At 42.3% G+C, this 14185-nt stretch overlaps 1 protein-coding gene across 1 annotated transcript in view; it reads right to left on the bottom strand.

Annotated features, from left to right (window-relative positions):
* Window positions 1–14182, bottom strand: part of ERAP1 (endoplasmic reticulum aminopeptidase 1) — a gene marked incomplete at both ends in the record, with an annotated part of 18062 nt that extends 3880 nt beyond the window's left edge. Inside the window, 17 exon segments of the mRNA XM_010080428.1 lie at window positions 1232–1313; window positions 1422–1562; window positions 2475–2636; window positions 3332–3516; window positions 3606–3756; window positions 6327–6534; window positions 6790–6869; window positions 7367–7524; window positions 7965–8048; window positions 8204–8335; window positions 8872–9003; window positions 9747–9861; window positions 10168–10321; window positions 10678–10798; window positions 11374–11508; window positions 12787–12925; window positions 13827–14182. Coding sequence (XP_010078730.1) covers window positions 1232–1313; window positions 1422–1562; window positions 2475–2636; window positions 3332–3516; window positions 3606–3756; window positions 6327–6534; window positions 6790–6869; window positions 7367–7524; window positions 7965–8048; window positions 8204–8335; window positions 8872–9003; window positions 9747–9861; window positions 10168–10321; window positions 10678–10798; window positions 11374–11508; window positions 12787–12925; window positions 13827–14182 — 2535 coding nt within the window.
* Between the last annotated feature and the right edge of the window lie 3 nt (window positions 14183–14185).

Genomic DNA, 14185 nt, shown 5'->3' with positions numbered 1-14185 from the left:
TAAATCCACACATCGAACAGTCTGGGCTTTTTACCGTCGACAGAGACTGTGGAAAAAGGAAACAAAATTATTTTTGTATGGGACATCAAAGAGCATGGGGAATTTTCACCAGAATAGAACATGTAGAGCAGTGTTGAATTTCTCACTGTCCTGGAACATTTTTGTTCTGTGCGCTCAGCCAGGAGACCTGCTTTCTGTCTCGTCACTACTTTCCAGAGTGGGTAGAAAATACTAATAGAGGCAGGTAAACCACTAATGCTTTGGCAGACAACCATTCTTTTACGGTTCTGAACCTCTGACTGGCAGCACACCACCACACAGCCACACAGTCACCCTCCCCCCTCCTGGGGATGGGGGAGAGAATTAAAGGGGTGAAGAGAACAGAGACTCATGGACTGAGATAAGAACAATTTCATAACTCAACTACAACAAACCTGAAAATAATAATGGTAATAATAATGATAACAGTAGTATATACAAATATACAAATGAGTGATGCACAGGAGAACTGCTCACCACCCGATGACCAAGGCTCAGCCTCTTCCTGGCTAATGATCCTGGAGTAGGGAGAGTCCCAAAACCACAACCCCAGAAAAGAGATGAGTCTGAGAGTCCAAGAGAGCAAGTGCTGACAGAGAGACTGCGAGACTACCCTGAGAACAGGAAGACCCAGACGGAGAGAGAACTGTACAGACCCCAATCTCTATACTAGGCATGACATGCATGATATGGAATAGACCACTGTCCAATTTGGGTCTCAATCCTAAACGTAAGGTCGAATCCTAGGCTAGTCACTGGGGCTGTGCTCCCTCCCAGCTTCTCCTGCCCCTGCAGACACTGGCACAGCAGAGAAGCTGAAAAGTCCTTGACTGTCCTGGCAGCAACTATAACCATCAGAATTTGATCAGCCTTCTCCTCAGCACAAATTCACAACAGAGCCTCACACTAGCTGCTTTGAAGAAAGTTAACTCTGTCACAGCCAAAACCAGGATGCAGGCATACTCCACATCCAAGCCCACTGCTTAAACAGAACATCTTTGTCCTTCCTGTTCACTTAATGCTCTTCCTCAAGTAATCCAACTCATCACCGCTATAATCTTCTCAAGGAAAAGGCAGGATACTGCCCTGGTGCTTCAGAACCGTTCATGTTTTTACTATGTTAAGATTTAATCTAAATTTTCATTTCAGTTACGCTAAAACTATTTTTTAAACCAGAATCTGAATAGCTTACCTGTGCAAGCTGTGACCTTGTCGAGTACCGACTTGTCACTCCAGTGACAATGTGTGCTATGGAAGTCGAACCAAGTTGAAATCTGGCAAAAACAACCACCTCTACTCAGAAAAATGTCTATTTTTGTAGAAAGTAGAGTTTTAAAGTACAACTGTGTAGAAAAAGAAGTAAATCAACTGATGCTCCTTACTTTTCTACCACTTTCTCCCAATTTTCTTTTAAAAATGTCCAATCTAGATGATAGCCAGATGGGTTTTTGGCAACAAATACAATAATATGTGGCAGGTCCTGAGTTCTCATGACATCACCACGCAGACCTTGATCCATTAACCTAAGAATTAGTAACAGAAATGGAAGTTGTTTAAACCAGTAGATAAAGCTGACAAATTACTGTTCCCTTTGTACTTGGTACTGTGGTTGAGAGTTCCCATTTCTAAAGGGCCTGACACATCACTGCTGCTGGGTTACTTCCAGCTTTTCACAACATACTCCTTGGACATGTCCATCTCACCCATTTTTGGTAGACCTGTGTTCTGAATATTAAGGATAAAAATGAAGCTGCATTTTGCTTCTCCTCAAGATTTCCAAATTCATATGAACCTGTCTCCTCCTTCTGTAAGGAAGGCATTTGTTGCACACTAAGTGCCAGTGGGAAATTCAGGCCTGCAGGTGCTGCCCGTGTCTAAGCTGTCCAAACAGCACTGCAATGCAAAGAACAGATAATGACATCATTAAACTGATGAAGTATGTCTCCAGTGGCATCCAAACACAGTTAAATCAGTGTCCCATGCTGTTCCCCCCCGCCATCATCAAATGGCAGAACTCAGGTTCACAGAATGCATGCTTTGAAGGGAACACCTCAAAACCTCGGTAGTGCTCAGCTCTCTTAAAAGCAGGAAACCTCAAATCTTTATGAGAAATGTGCAGCATATGTACCTCCAATCAAAGTAACTACGAAGGTAAATAAAGAAGTGCCTGTCAAGCAAAGATAAGGTATCTGAATAGCTGTTGTACTGTATTATGTCTCAGTTTGCTACTGCAAATTCTGAGTGCATTGACTCCCAGCACCAGAACACGGAAAGGAAAAGGTGCAGCCACTTCCTCCCACTGCATTATCTCTGTAAAGCCTTTTGTACATCATGACATTCACAAGCTATGAAACAAGACTCTTAGTAATTCTAGTTCCCGTTTCAATGTTCATCAATTTTCCCCAAACACATTGCTGTTCCATGTAACTGCTTACCACTGAAGTTTGTCCTTACTTCTGCTGAGGCTGAGGGTTAATTCAATGTTCTCCCTCTCTGCATTGAACGAGTGCAGTCTGTATTTACTAAGGAGGAAGTCCCAACCTTCATCTGTTTGTGCTCCAACAGCATACACTGCTGTCTTCACGTCTGCTGGCAAGCTACAACAAAGTGAACACCAAGTTGCTCTCCACATCATATTTAGGAATGCATGCAGAAACACAACCCTGTAACCATCACACACCCACTGGCACAGCAGACAACTTATGAAAAAACACTGGTCCCTCAGGGGTATTAGTGATCCCTGGGGCTGGGAAACAGTTAAATTTCTCGGGCTGTTTCTCAGTATTGTTCCTGCCTTGGAAATGACTTCCAGAAATTCTGGGCTCATCATTCTTTTTTTATTTTTTTTCTTCTTCTGTATATTCCTTTCATGGCTATCCCCAGATACCAATATGATCTTCTTTGGCTGGCCCAGATGAGAGGTGTTTTAGGGAGTTCTTGCGCCATGATGAGAAACAAAAATAAGGTGAAGCTCAGGAACAGTAGTTACCTACTTGTACAATGGGTAGAGGTCAAACTTCAGACACCTAAATAAGGGAATACATGTTCTTCTCCCTTTTCGGAATATCTTTAACAAACCAGCCTGTGGAGTACCACACAATGAATGTGCTAGGTTGGGCACATATTATGCACCAAACTGTAAAGGCACTGGGAAGCTAAAGCGTAAGATGCAAAACTAAGAAGGTTCAACTTCAGACTGCAGAAAGAACCAAGGTTTTGCTCTTTTCGCAGGTTAACTCTAGTGTAACTAAACAGAGGGACAGAAATAAACAGCAGTAGTTACCAAACAGACCTCAAGGTTCCATTGGATTTCTGCCGTTCTGTGAAGTATCCTTTGGCTTTGTCCATGCACGGCTCATACCTGTGCATGCATGCAAACAGCAGGAGTGAGTGCCGAAGCAATCTCTCAGAGACTGAGCCTTCATCACTCCAAGACTGCTTGTCAATCAGGTCTTTAAAGAGATGGACTATGTACTCCTAAAAGAAGGTAACAATAAAGATACATTTGGAAGTGCGTTTCACAGGGTACAGAAAGAGTTAGAAAGTCTAGATACTTAAAACACTACCTTTAAGTGTTTTGCTGTGCCATCCACATCCCTCCTCTCCATAAGCCTGTATATAGGAATCAGCTCATGCATACCCTGGAGTACAGGCATGATTTCTCTCTCGTGTTTCAGGTACAAAGTTAAATCAAAAGCTTTGGAAATGGAAAATTTTTTTTATTCTAAGGAAGTAGAAGAGAGGGGACAAAATGAGTTAGAATTAACCTTAAAAGACAAACTTAAAAGCAAATCCAAGACAAATGTTTTTCAGAAAACTGTACAGATAGGAAAGCCTTAAAGGTATCACCAGATCTCTTTTTAACTTTGCTTTTTGAAGTGAAATGTGGCTCAGCAGCTACATAAGCTATGCAACCTAATTTTAATCTTTGAACTAAGAAATGGACTGTAGAGAATGATTTTGAAAGATCAACGATTTCCCCCCATCTCTCACGTGCCAAGGTTATCCCAGTACAGCCTCTCCTCAGCATTGCTTCCACTCTAAAAACCACACACATACAGAAGGAATGAAGTGACAGGGATAATTTCCTTGGCAAGAATTTTCTAGCTCGACATTGTCATAGTTTACACCCAGCTGGCAGCAAACAGCATGCAGCTGCTTCCTCACCCTTTGGTGTCCCAGGGAATGGGGGAGAGAATCGGAAGGGTGAAAGTAAGGAGACTCGTGGGTTAACATAAGAACAATGTAGTAATCGAAATAAAACAAAATAAAGAAGAATGATGATGATGAAGATGATGATAATAGAATATACAAACAAGTGATATACAGTGTAACTGCTCACCACCTGCTGACCATGGCCCAGCCCATTCCTGGCTAACAGTCCTGGAGGAAGGAGAATCCCAAAACTGCAATCCCGGTAGAGAGAGAGAAAGTGCTTTCCCACCAACCATTTATATACTGTGCATGATGTTGGGTGATATGGAATATCTCGTTGGCCAGTTTGGGTCCGGTGCTCTGGCTATGCTTGATTTCTTAGCAACGACTGAAAATATCAGTATATCTTCAATGTTCTTCTCACACCAAATCCCATACTGAATCCAAACCACCACACTATTCTAGCTATTAAGAAGAAAATAAACTCTATCCAAGCTGAAACCAGGACAGGCATGTAGATATTTAGCCTGCAGTAAACATCACAGCTACAATTCCAACTGCTCCTTCACTGTCTTTACCTGACTTTACAGACTGTCTCCTACCTCTGCCAGGATACATCTCAATGATTTCTTCCAAGAGCAAACAGAGAAAAGGTAAGAGGTCTTTCTCACTCTCCATGTTCATTTTTTCATCCTTCTGCAAAACCTTTCTCCTGCCTCCCTTCCATGTCAGCTCTCTGCACAAATTCTCATTTTGTGTGGTGTGGTCGACACACTGGAGGGAAGGGATGCCATCCAGAGGGACCCTGACAGGCTTGAGAGGTGGGCCTGTGCAAATGTCATGAAGTTCAATAAGGCCAAGTGCAACGTCCTGCACATGGGTTGGGGCAATCCCAGTCACAAATATAGGCTGGGCGGAGAATGGATTGAGAGCAGCTCTGAGGAGAAGGACTTGGGGTGTTGGTTGATGAGAGGATCAACATGAGCCAGCAATGTGCACTTGCAGCCCAGAAAGCCAATCATATCCTGGGCTGCATCAAAAGAAGAATAACCAGCAGGTTGAGGGAGGTGATTTTCTCCCTCCACTCTCATGAGACCCTACATGGACTGTGTTTAGCTCTGGAGCCCCCAACATAAGAAGGACATGGACTTGTTGGTGCAAGTCCAGAGGAGGGACACAAAAATGATCAAAAATGATGGATGTGGAGGTGTTCAAGGCCAGGTTGGATGAAGCTTTGAGCAACCTGGTCTGCTGGAAGGTGTCCCTGCCTACGGCAGAAGGGTTGGAACTCAATAGTCTTTAAGGTCCCTTCCAACCCAAACCATTCTATGAGTCTAAGAGTCTCATTTTGTCCTTATTCACCTGTCTTCTCTGCCTCAAGATACCAGTATGTTCTAGTCACCCACCATAAAACAAACCCTGCTTAACCCAAGTTGCATCTTTGATTGTCCCTTCTTCCTTTCCTCTCTAAGTTCTTGAATAAGCTGAGCAATCTTTCTTCACTCTCCTCTTTTCTCTTCCAATTAGAAAGACCTTTCTTCTGCTGTCCAAACAAAAGTCTCGACTAGCCCTGTTGACATCGCCTTGTCAGCTGTCACCTCAAATTCATACGATCTTAATTCTCTTCCAGATCCTCCCATGACTCTCTTTACTGAACCCAGCAGAGCAGGAGCTGCTACTGTCAGCTATTTAGTTCTCTCTGCCAGGTTATGCACAAGCATTTGCAGAACACCTCTAAGGCACAGCCTTTTCTTATGCATCCACAGAACTAAGACTAATCATGATCATAATCCCGCCACATGTGTACGACTGCAATAGCCTTGTTTGTAACTGACCAACGGCACCAGTATCCTTCCAGGGGCAAAAACATTATCCTGGTCCATTGCTTCCCACTGGCATTCTTCCACTAGATTGTCTTTATTGAACATGACATGTTTTGCTAAATAGGCTTAGAGAAATACTCTGCAATCAAGAGAAATCCTGGGCTTACACTGCTATAAACACAAAAAGAATATGCTCTCAGGCTATTTAACAGATTTAACGAATACTAGATACGTTATCAGCACTTCCTTCCTCAGCCGTATACACTCGTAAATACAGAGTTTGTATTTTTTCCAGACTTGGGCAGAAGGCCATACCTCACAAGCTGGAATATGCTGTTAATGAGACTTGCTCTGTCATTGCTGCTGATCACTGTATGGTTCTCTTTCAGCAGGTTTATCAGACAATTCCATCCATCGTCTTCATAGTGCACAATGTAATACCCATTCATGTCCACATTGAACTTAACCCACTCCACCTCTTCTGGAAGGATAATGACATCCGGAAACAAAAACATAACTCTTTTCTTTTCGTAGTGATTCCAACACACCCTACTACTGCACCCAGTAATACTGTTACTCTCATTTCAGTGATTTAAAGAACACAGTAACATAGTTTCTGAATATATTAAGACACCCTTACAGTGATATTATGGAGCTGACAAAAATTTGCTTCTCCGGTCCTAGTAGTTCCAGTTCCCCATTCTGAAAACAACCCTGTAAAACTAAAGGCTGGCAAACAAACTCTGGATAAATTAATCACCAAATAAATTACCTGCTTTAGTTGTCATCAGAAATCTCTGAACAGTGTCAGACTTACTGGTAATGTAGGTTAGTGGAATGTGCCACAGGTACCTATCATGAAACAGAAGTGCTTTGTTTAATGAAAGAGCTTTGCAAAAGCTTCTTCAGTTTGTCCCAGTCTAACCGCTGAGCCCTCTCTTTTGCCTGCACAAGAACTGCAACGTGCTGCACTCACAACTCTGACTTCAGTGCAGAACCAGATGCATCTAGCTAGCTTTAATTTTGTCTGTTTGGCGGATCACCAACACTGAAGCTGCAACAATATGAACTTTCCAGCCTAGCTCTACAAGCCCATCTCCAGTGCAGGCTCACCCAGCTCACCCAGATGCCCAGCCACCGCAGCTCTGCAGCTCCTGGGACCTCAGCCAGGCACGCAGGGTGCAATGACAGGAGTGCTCCTGGTCCTGAGCTACACAGGGAAAGGCTCACAGCCAAACAGCTCAGGGAGCGTTCCTTAAGCAACAGCAGAAAAAGCTCTTCCTGTACTACAGTGTTTGCCACAGGAGGGTATTTCGGTTTGTGTGCTCAGATTTCCCCATTTCGTTTACCCTGTGGAGGAAGGAGAATTTACTCCCTTCATGTAGCGCTCCTGCTGCAGGTGGACATTCTTCCCTCTCATCGTGACAGTTACCAGGGGAAAACCTTTTTGCAGTGTCCAGGTGTCCATCATCGCCCTCACATCAAGAGTCTCTCCTTTAGTCCAGTGCTGGTTTTTAGCCCAGGAAAACAAACACACATAAGAAGCACAGGAAGATGGGAGTACATCAGCAGTGAAACAGAAAGGGGTACGCAAGAACTCCAGAGGCTGCTGGCTATTTGTAAGGTCTACATAGGTATGTTTAGACTGAATATAATGACACCGCCAGCTGGTTTTCTTGTGGACACCCTCATATAGTTAACGACATCTCTTTAAATACTGCTGATTTTCAGTCAGCCCTGGCACAGGACTAGGATTTGTGTCCATCTCAGAGAAAACAGATTTCCAATGGAACTGAAAAAGCTTACGCTCTCCCTAGAACCATGCTCAAGTGGCACTGAATGCTTTTGGAAGGTGCACGTATCAATGCCACGCACAGAATAGTGATGTGAGGGGCCACAGATATGTCAGACTCACAAATACCGATGGGTAGAAAACTACACACTTACTGCATTTGCCAATGACTGTCGGCTTCTTCTGCAAAATCCATCACCTTGTAGTTCATTTTTATCAGTACCCTCTGTAGGGCAGATCTGAAAGGCAAAAAAAAAAAGTTTTGGTCCTCTTTCCTTGATGTCATAATCATAAGTACTGGTCACAGTCTTCAGTAAGATATTAGAGAGAGACACATTGTTAATGAGAAGTTATGAAATGTAAAAAAATCATGAGAGAATAAAGGAATACTTGCATTTGCCATGCTGTTCCTCAAATCTTCATTTTTTGTATTCTGATAGCTGTACTTCTACAGGTACCGGACAAGTCCAGCTTTAAGCACATCAGCAGTCAGGTAGTCCCTCAGCATATTCAATATGCAGCATCCCTGAAAAAAAGAGTGACAAAGTGTTTCCAAAACTACTCCTTAGCTGGCATGATGCTTGCTTCAGAACAATTTTAGCATGCCACTAACCTACACAACAGTTCACTTGCATATGTCTCCCTGATTAAAAAAAATTGCTTTTTATGTATATTGAAACAGTACTTTGGTTTTCTGTGATCATTACTCTTAAAAATATCACTGATTGAGTACGTTATGTTATTGGTGTTTTAATTACAATACGAGCCATCACCGTACAACGCTCCAGAGAAAACTGCTCCTTGGGATAAGAACCTCCAAGAATGGCTGAAGACAAAATTGATACAGAGCAGACAGAAGAAGTAAAGCCTTCCTCATTTTTGAGATGGAAAAGGCAACTGCCATTTGAATCCACTCAGCCATTTTGGACAATGAATTATTACAGTCATAAAACCATCAACACCATATGTCAGAGACGTCTCCTATGTAGGGGTGAAATCAGTAAAATACAATTGTCTAGTACAAGCAGTACAACTGAAACCAATAGCAGTTAGGTGTTTTACCTTCTCATACGAAACACTGTCAAACATTTCTAAAATTTGAGCTGGATCTTCCACAGGAGTAGATATAGGATGTGATGAATTCAATGCATCCACTGCCATGGCATCAAAACATTTCCTTAAGAAATAGTCTTCCTAATAGGACACAAAACCAAATATTACTGCTAAATTTTGCTTGGTGATCATTGAACCCTCCCTATTCATTCACTTTTCAGTCCATTCCACATGATCTTGAAATCACTCGAAGAAAACAAAATGTATCTTTCTTTTTATTCCAGAACATAAAAAACCCCGAAACAGTAACACAGCCAGCCACATGAATTCTAGTGTTCTAAACTAACTTAAATAGTTGAGCTAGTGAGACATAAAAACAACTCCAAAGAAACCCGCACATTCCAACAGTTTGCTTACAGAGTGGTCAATAACTACAAAAGAAATTTTTAAAAGATATGGAGAATTTCCCTATTATCATGCCACTGTAGTGCTATGGCAAAATTCTGCCAAGATGCCTTGTTAATCTCATTTTGGTAAAAAAATTCATATATCCAACCTTTAGCTAGACCTAGTGGAAGGATTTTAGTGTTTTCAAGTCTGACCCTATTTGATGAAGTAAGATAAAAGAATTTCTGGAAGCCTAAATGTCTTTCTTCAAAAAAAGAATACACTTTCACTGCAATCATTAACTTCCGTCATCAGTTGCTAAAAATATTTCCATATAGTTAAATCAACATTCCTACCCTTCAGAGCTGACATCAGATAATCCTATCAAACAGAAATGTAAAAGGGCTTCACAGCACAAATCTGCTTGATCTTTATCCTTACTAACTAGTGGACTCAGAAGACAATTATAAAATAAGGAGACAGTAACAGCTGCTTACAACTCTCAGTTCTGGATGGGTAACGCTGACTGACACGAACTCCGTAAACTTTGCAAACCCTTCATTTAACCACAGATCATTCCACCACTCCATGGTAACAAGGTTGCCAAACCACGGGGGAAAAAAAAAAAAAACAGTGCTTCTGAAGTTAAACACCCAGTTTATTACAAAAGCTGTTACTGACCTGTATGAAACGGCATTTACAGTATTTCATTGACTTCTAAGGAAGCTTTTTTAAGTGATGCAGCTTGCTCTGCCCTCTTCCCATTGCATTTTAATGGTAATAAAACACTGGTTTCCGCTCACGTTCCACACTCTTTTCAGCGGATAGCTCCAAGCTCCCCCTACCCACACAAGATCCATCAGCCCCAACCCTTCTACAGGCCCCATTTGAACTCCTCTTCCTTCCCCAGATCTCACCTGATGAGCCAGCTCATGGGCTATTATCATAGCAATCCCAAATTTAGATGACGCTGAGGACTTTTCAGGGTCATAAAACAAGGCAGATTCCTGGTGTGTGGTAAGTCCCCAGTTATCCATAGCACCACACTGAAAATCAGGAATAGCCACTAAATCTAGGAAAAACATTCAAATGGTACTAGTAGTAGGTTGCCTCAATAAAGAGCTCACTCACCCGCTCATCCCACTTCAGGACTGCTCCCACATAGGCACACATATCACATGTATCTCTAAAGACTCTCTCAAATGCCATTGCAAAAACATACTTGAAAGAAAAGCGCCATACAGAAGACACGGATCCTCAGTTCCCAATGGAGCTTTTACATTTGTCCTTAAATTCTTGAAGTAGCCACTTTAAAAGCCTGTGAACCAACCTTAGCACTGGCTTAATACTCTCAATTACTGATTTGTTACTATTTTACTCTCTGTGCTTAATAATGTGCTTGCATACATTAAATTGCTTAATACTTACCTTGTTTAGGTAAAGGATATGGAATGGTGAAGTAATCCTCATAGAAGTCTAAAAGTTTCACAGCCACATCCAATGCATAACCAGCTTGGTTCATCTTGTCTGGCACCGTGTACACAGAAATCTACAACACAGGAGCAAGCATCGCTTCAATAGAGCATCAAGAGCCGATAGAAGTTTTTCTTTGTCATAGTTACTTGAATGACCATGATAAGGGACACTGGAGCACACACCTAACACTTCTCATACAAGAGTTACTGAAACGTTTGCAGAACGCTTCCAGAATTAGAAGTATGAGTTTTAGAACTGACCCACCAGAACCGCTATGCCCCTACAAAGGCTTCTACTATTCCAATCGCTGTGTTAAGAGTCGTTCAGCTGACAGAGGTTTATGTTAGTGCCGATTCTCCACGAACACTGTAGTTCATAAGCCTTTAATTATATAATCTTACATGAAACATACTATGTTACCAATGCACGTAATGATAGGAAAAGTAAGTCCATTACCAAAAACTTCAGAAACTAATAAAACTCAGAATGCAAACTAATCATGCAATGACAAACCCTATTTCTTTCCCTCCTTTCACTCCTGTGAAACACTGAGATACACAAAGCCAATGATTTAACTGAAAAATCAACTATTATGTATTCATACAGACTTAAATACAAACAAGCTCTTAGAAAATGAGACAGAGTTGCCTTAACTCCATGAGTGGTTATTTTGCTGAGGGATTTAAAATCCGAAACGATAAAGGCCACGAGGTATGTACTCAGCGTGACAGTGGTATCAAAGTGGTCCTCAACAAGCCAGGGAGTTATATTCACAGACTTCACCTAAAAAATGAGCACAGCTCATCACCCAGTATCACCACTGGGGAGGACTTTGGCACTAACAATTGGTGTGTTTCTGCTCAGTTTAAAGAGACTACATTTTGAAGACACTGCTAAGACCTTTTCAAGAGATTTCATTAGGTTTCAAAGATACACTGGAAAGAAGTCATCCCCATGCCCACTCCTCTCCACAGAGAGAACGAAAACACACCCATGTATTTACATGGGCACTTTCATTTGTAAGCATTACCTACTTCTACATGGGTAAAACATGAAAAATAAAAATGCTGTTCAATGCAGCAGTTTTCATCAGTGTCTGCCAGCACACTGATGAAATTGATCTCACACAACTTTAGCTGATTAGATGCTGTATAAATTGCAACAGCCACTGTTACACATGAGAGCAGTGAACTACTCCAAATCGCAATGCAGTTACCTCAGAGATCTGTGTTAGCATATTGGAGGCATCTGTTTCCCCTTCTTGGTTACAGAGAGCCTCAGCTCACTAACTTAGACCTGGAACATGTTCAGACACACTGAACTGTAACGCTGGTACCCTCGTTATTCATTATTTTATCCATTTCTCTCCAAAATAATTGATTTTTTTATGCCAACTTGCAAGATGTTTCGGTTTTGAAAAGTACTTGGAGGGGGTGGGGGAGGTGCTGTTCCCTCACTTCCTTGCAAACCAGCAACTAATAATACAGAAGAACTTATGAAGAGCCTCTTACAACCAAAATAAGATCCAATGTACCAAACCTAGTTAAGCCTATATAGGCATATGTATTTACAATCACAAACATTATTTATAGCTACTACTTGTATGGCACTTCCACTGAGAAGTTTTTCTGAAGTCCAAAGTTTTGGGTTGGTTTTTGGTGTTTTTTCTTTCACAGAGAAGATCTCACTTATCTGACAATTAAGTTAACACACATGAATCATGTATTTATTCATATACATTTTGTCATTAATCTTCAAATCTAAGGTCAACATGGAAAGCATTTTGTGCGTAAAACAGAGATTATGGAGGCTGTGTTGTGCTGATCATTCTCACACCTCTGCTGAGAACCAGGAACTCCCATGATGCATTATTTCTTCATTCTTTGTTAACCTTGTGTCAAAACTACCAGCAACAGCACCACACACTCTCATAAGAGACCTGGAGTAATGGTCAAGTCACCATCCCCAATCACAGCAGTTGCCTGGATATTCTGCTCTCCTTTCACTTTCCTCTTTCAAAGATCATCAGTCAACAGCACAACATTAAAAGCAGCCACCTACAATTGGCATGTTGGACAGTGTGAGGTGCTTTGGCTCCCTCCTGATCCGAACTGTAAACCTGGCTTTGAAGGCTGGTTCATCGAAACAAGGGAACGCCATTCGTGCAGCTGTTGGCTGAAGCTGTGTCGCTGCGAGCACTCTAAGGGGGGGGAAAAAGAAAGGGGTTTGGTCAGACACTGTCATATATGCAGCGTTCCCCCCTTGATGGGTGAAAACAGAGTAATTTCACAGATACCGAATCACTGCAGGTTCTGCCTGTTAAGAAATTTTAGTTTTTTAGCTTAAACAAGTAAGTTCTAAACAGAATGAACCACTTAGTGTCGTAAGGTTGTGTGATTTATCAAGCTATTCACTTAGCTTTCCTTATTTAACGAGTAGCTAGATTTACTGAAGCCTGAGACCACAAGCCGTAAATTTCCACTTAGGTCTATTTTTGGTTTTAGTATCTGGTACAGTGTGCTGTGTTTTAGGATTTTTAGTGTGAGAATAATGTAGATAACACATTGAAGTTGTGGTTAGGGCTAAATGTTAAGGCTAAGCATTTAGCTTAATTCCCGAACTTTTTATCCTAAGTCTGGGCCTTTTTCAGTTTCTCACATTCTGCTGAAAAAAAATGCAGACTAGAAGATACGGAGGCTTCAAGGCTACAACCGTCAACAGCAGGTGCAACTCATCAAAGTAAGAACAACCAACAACCTGCCCAGAGACAGAATCCAAAGAGGTGTTTAGAAGATCCCAAACCAAAAATAATAATTGGACCAAAAGTTGCAAGAACAGTGGGTGAGGGGCAGATGAACAGTCTGTAGGGATATAATTGCCCCAGAATTTCTTGGCTGGGGGTCCCTCTCTGGAGGCACGCAGCTCGAGCTGCCTTTGTTGCTGTACCATTTAATAGATTATTTATTTATTTTGTTAACTTTGACGCCTGAGACTCTGCTACAGGAAACCTAAGGATCAAACTACAGAGATAATGCTGGACACCCGGACAGGGCTGGTTTCCCAATCCTTGCCACAGACCTTTGCGTGTCAAAGCGGCTTACCTGAGTTCTCCTTCCCGGGTCCTGTAGGTGCTTTTATAAAAGCCATAGAAGGACTTGCAGAGGTTGGCGTAGTACTGAACGCTGAGGGTGTAGTTGTGCCCGGCCTGCAGTGGTTGGGCGGCAAGGAGTGCCATCTGGTCCAAGGGCTGGTTCTCCAGCACCTTCATCTCCTGTGCCGAGCTGGTGCTCCCGTCCTCAGCAGAGGCCCCCGTGATGCACAGGGCCTTGCTGTGCAGTACCACCACACTCGTCTGCCGGCTGACCGTCACCTCGATAGCGGCGGTGCCGGCGAAGGTCAGGGTGGTGAGGTTGGGATGGACGAGGAGATGGTACCGTAGCGGGACGATGTGCTTGGGGAG

The sequence above is a fragment of the Pterocles gutturalis genome, unplaced genomic scaffold, assembly GCF_000699245.1.
Source record: "Pterocles gutturalis isolate BGI_N339 unplaced genomic scaffold, ASM69924v1 scaffold16299, whole genome shotgun sequence".
NCBI lineage: Eukaryota > Metazoa > Chordata > Aves > Pterocliformes > Pteroclidae > Pterocles > Pterocles gutturalis.
Note: the sequence above shows the minus strand (reverse complement) of the source record. Positions and strands in the feature narration are given on the sequence as shown.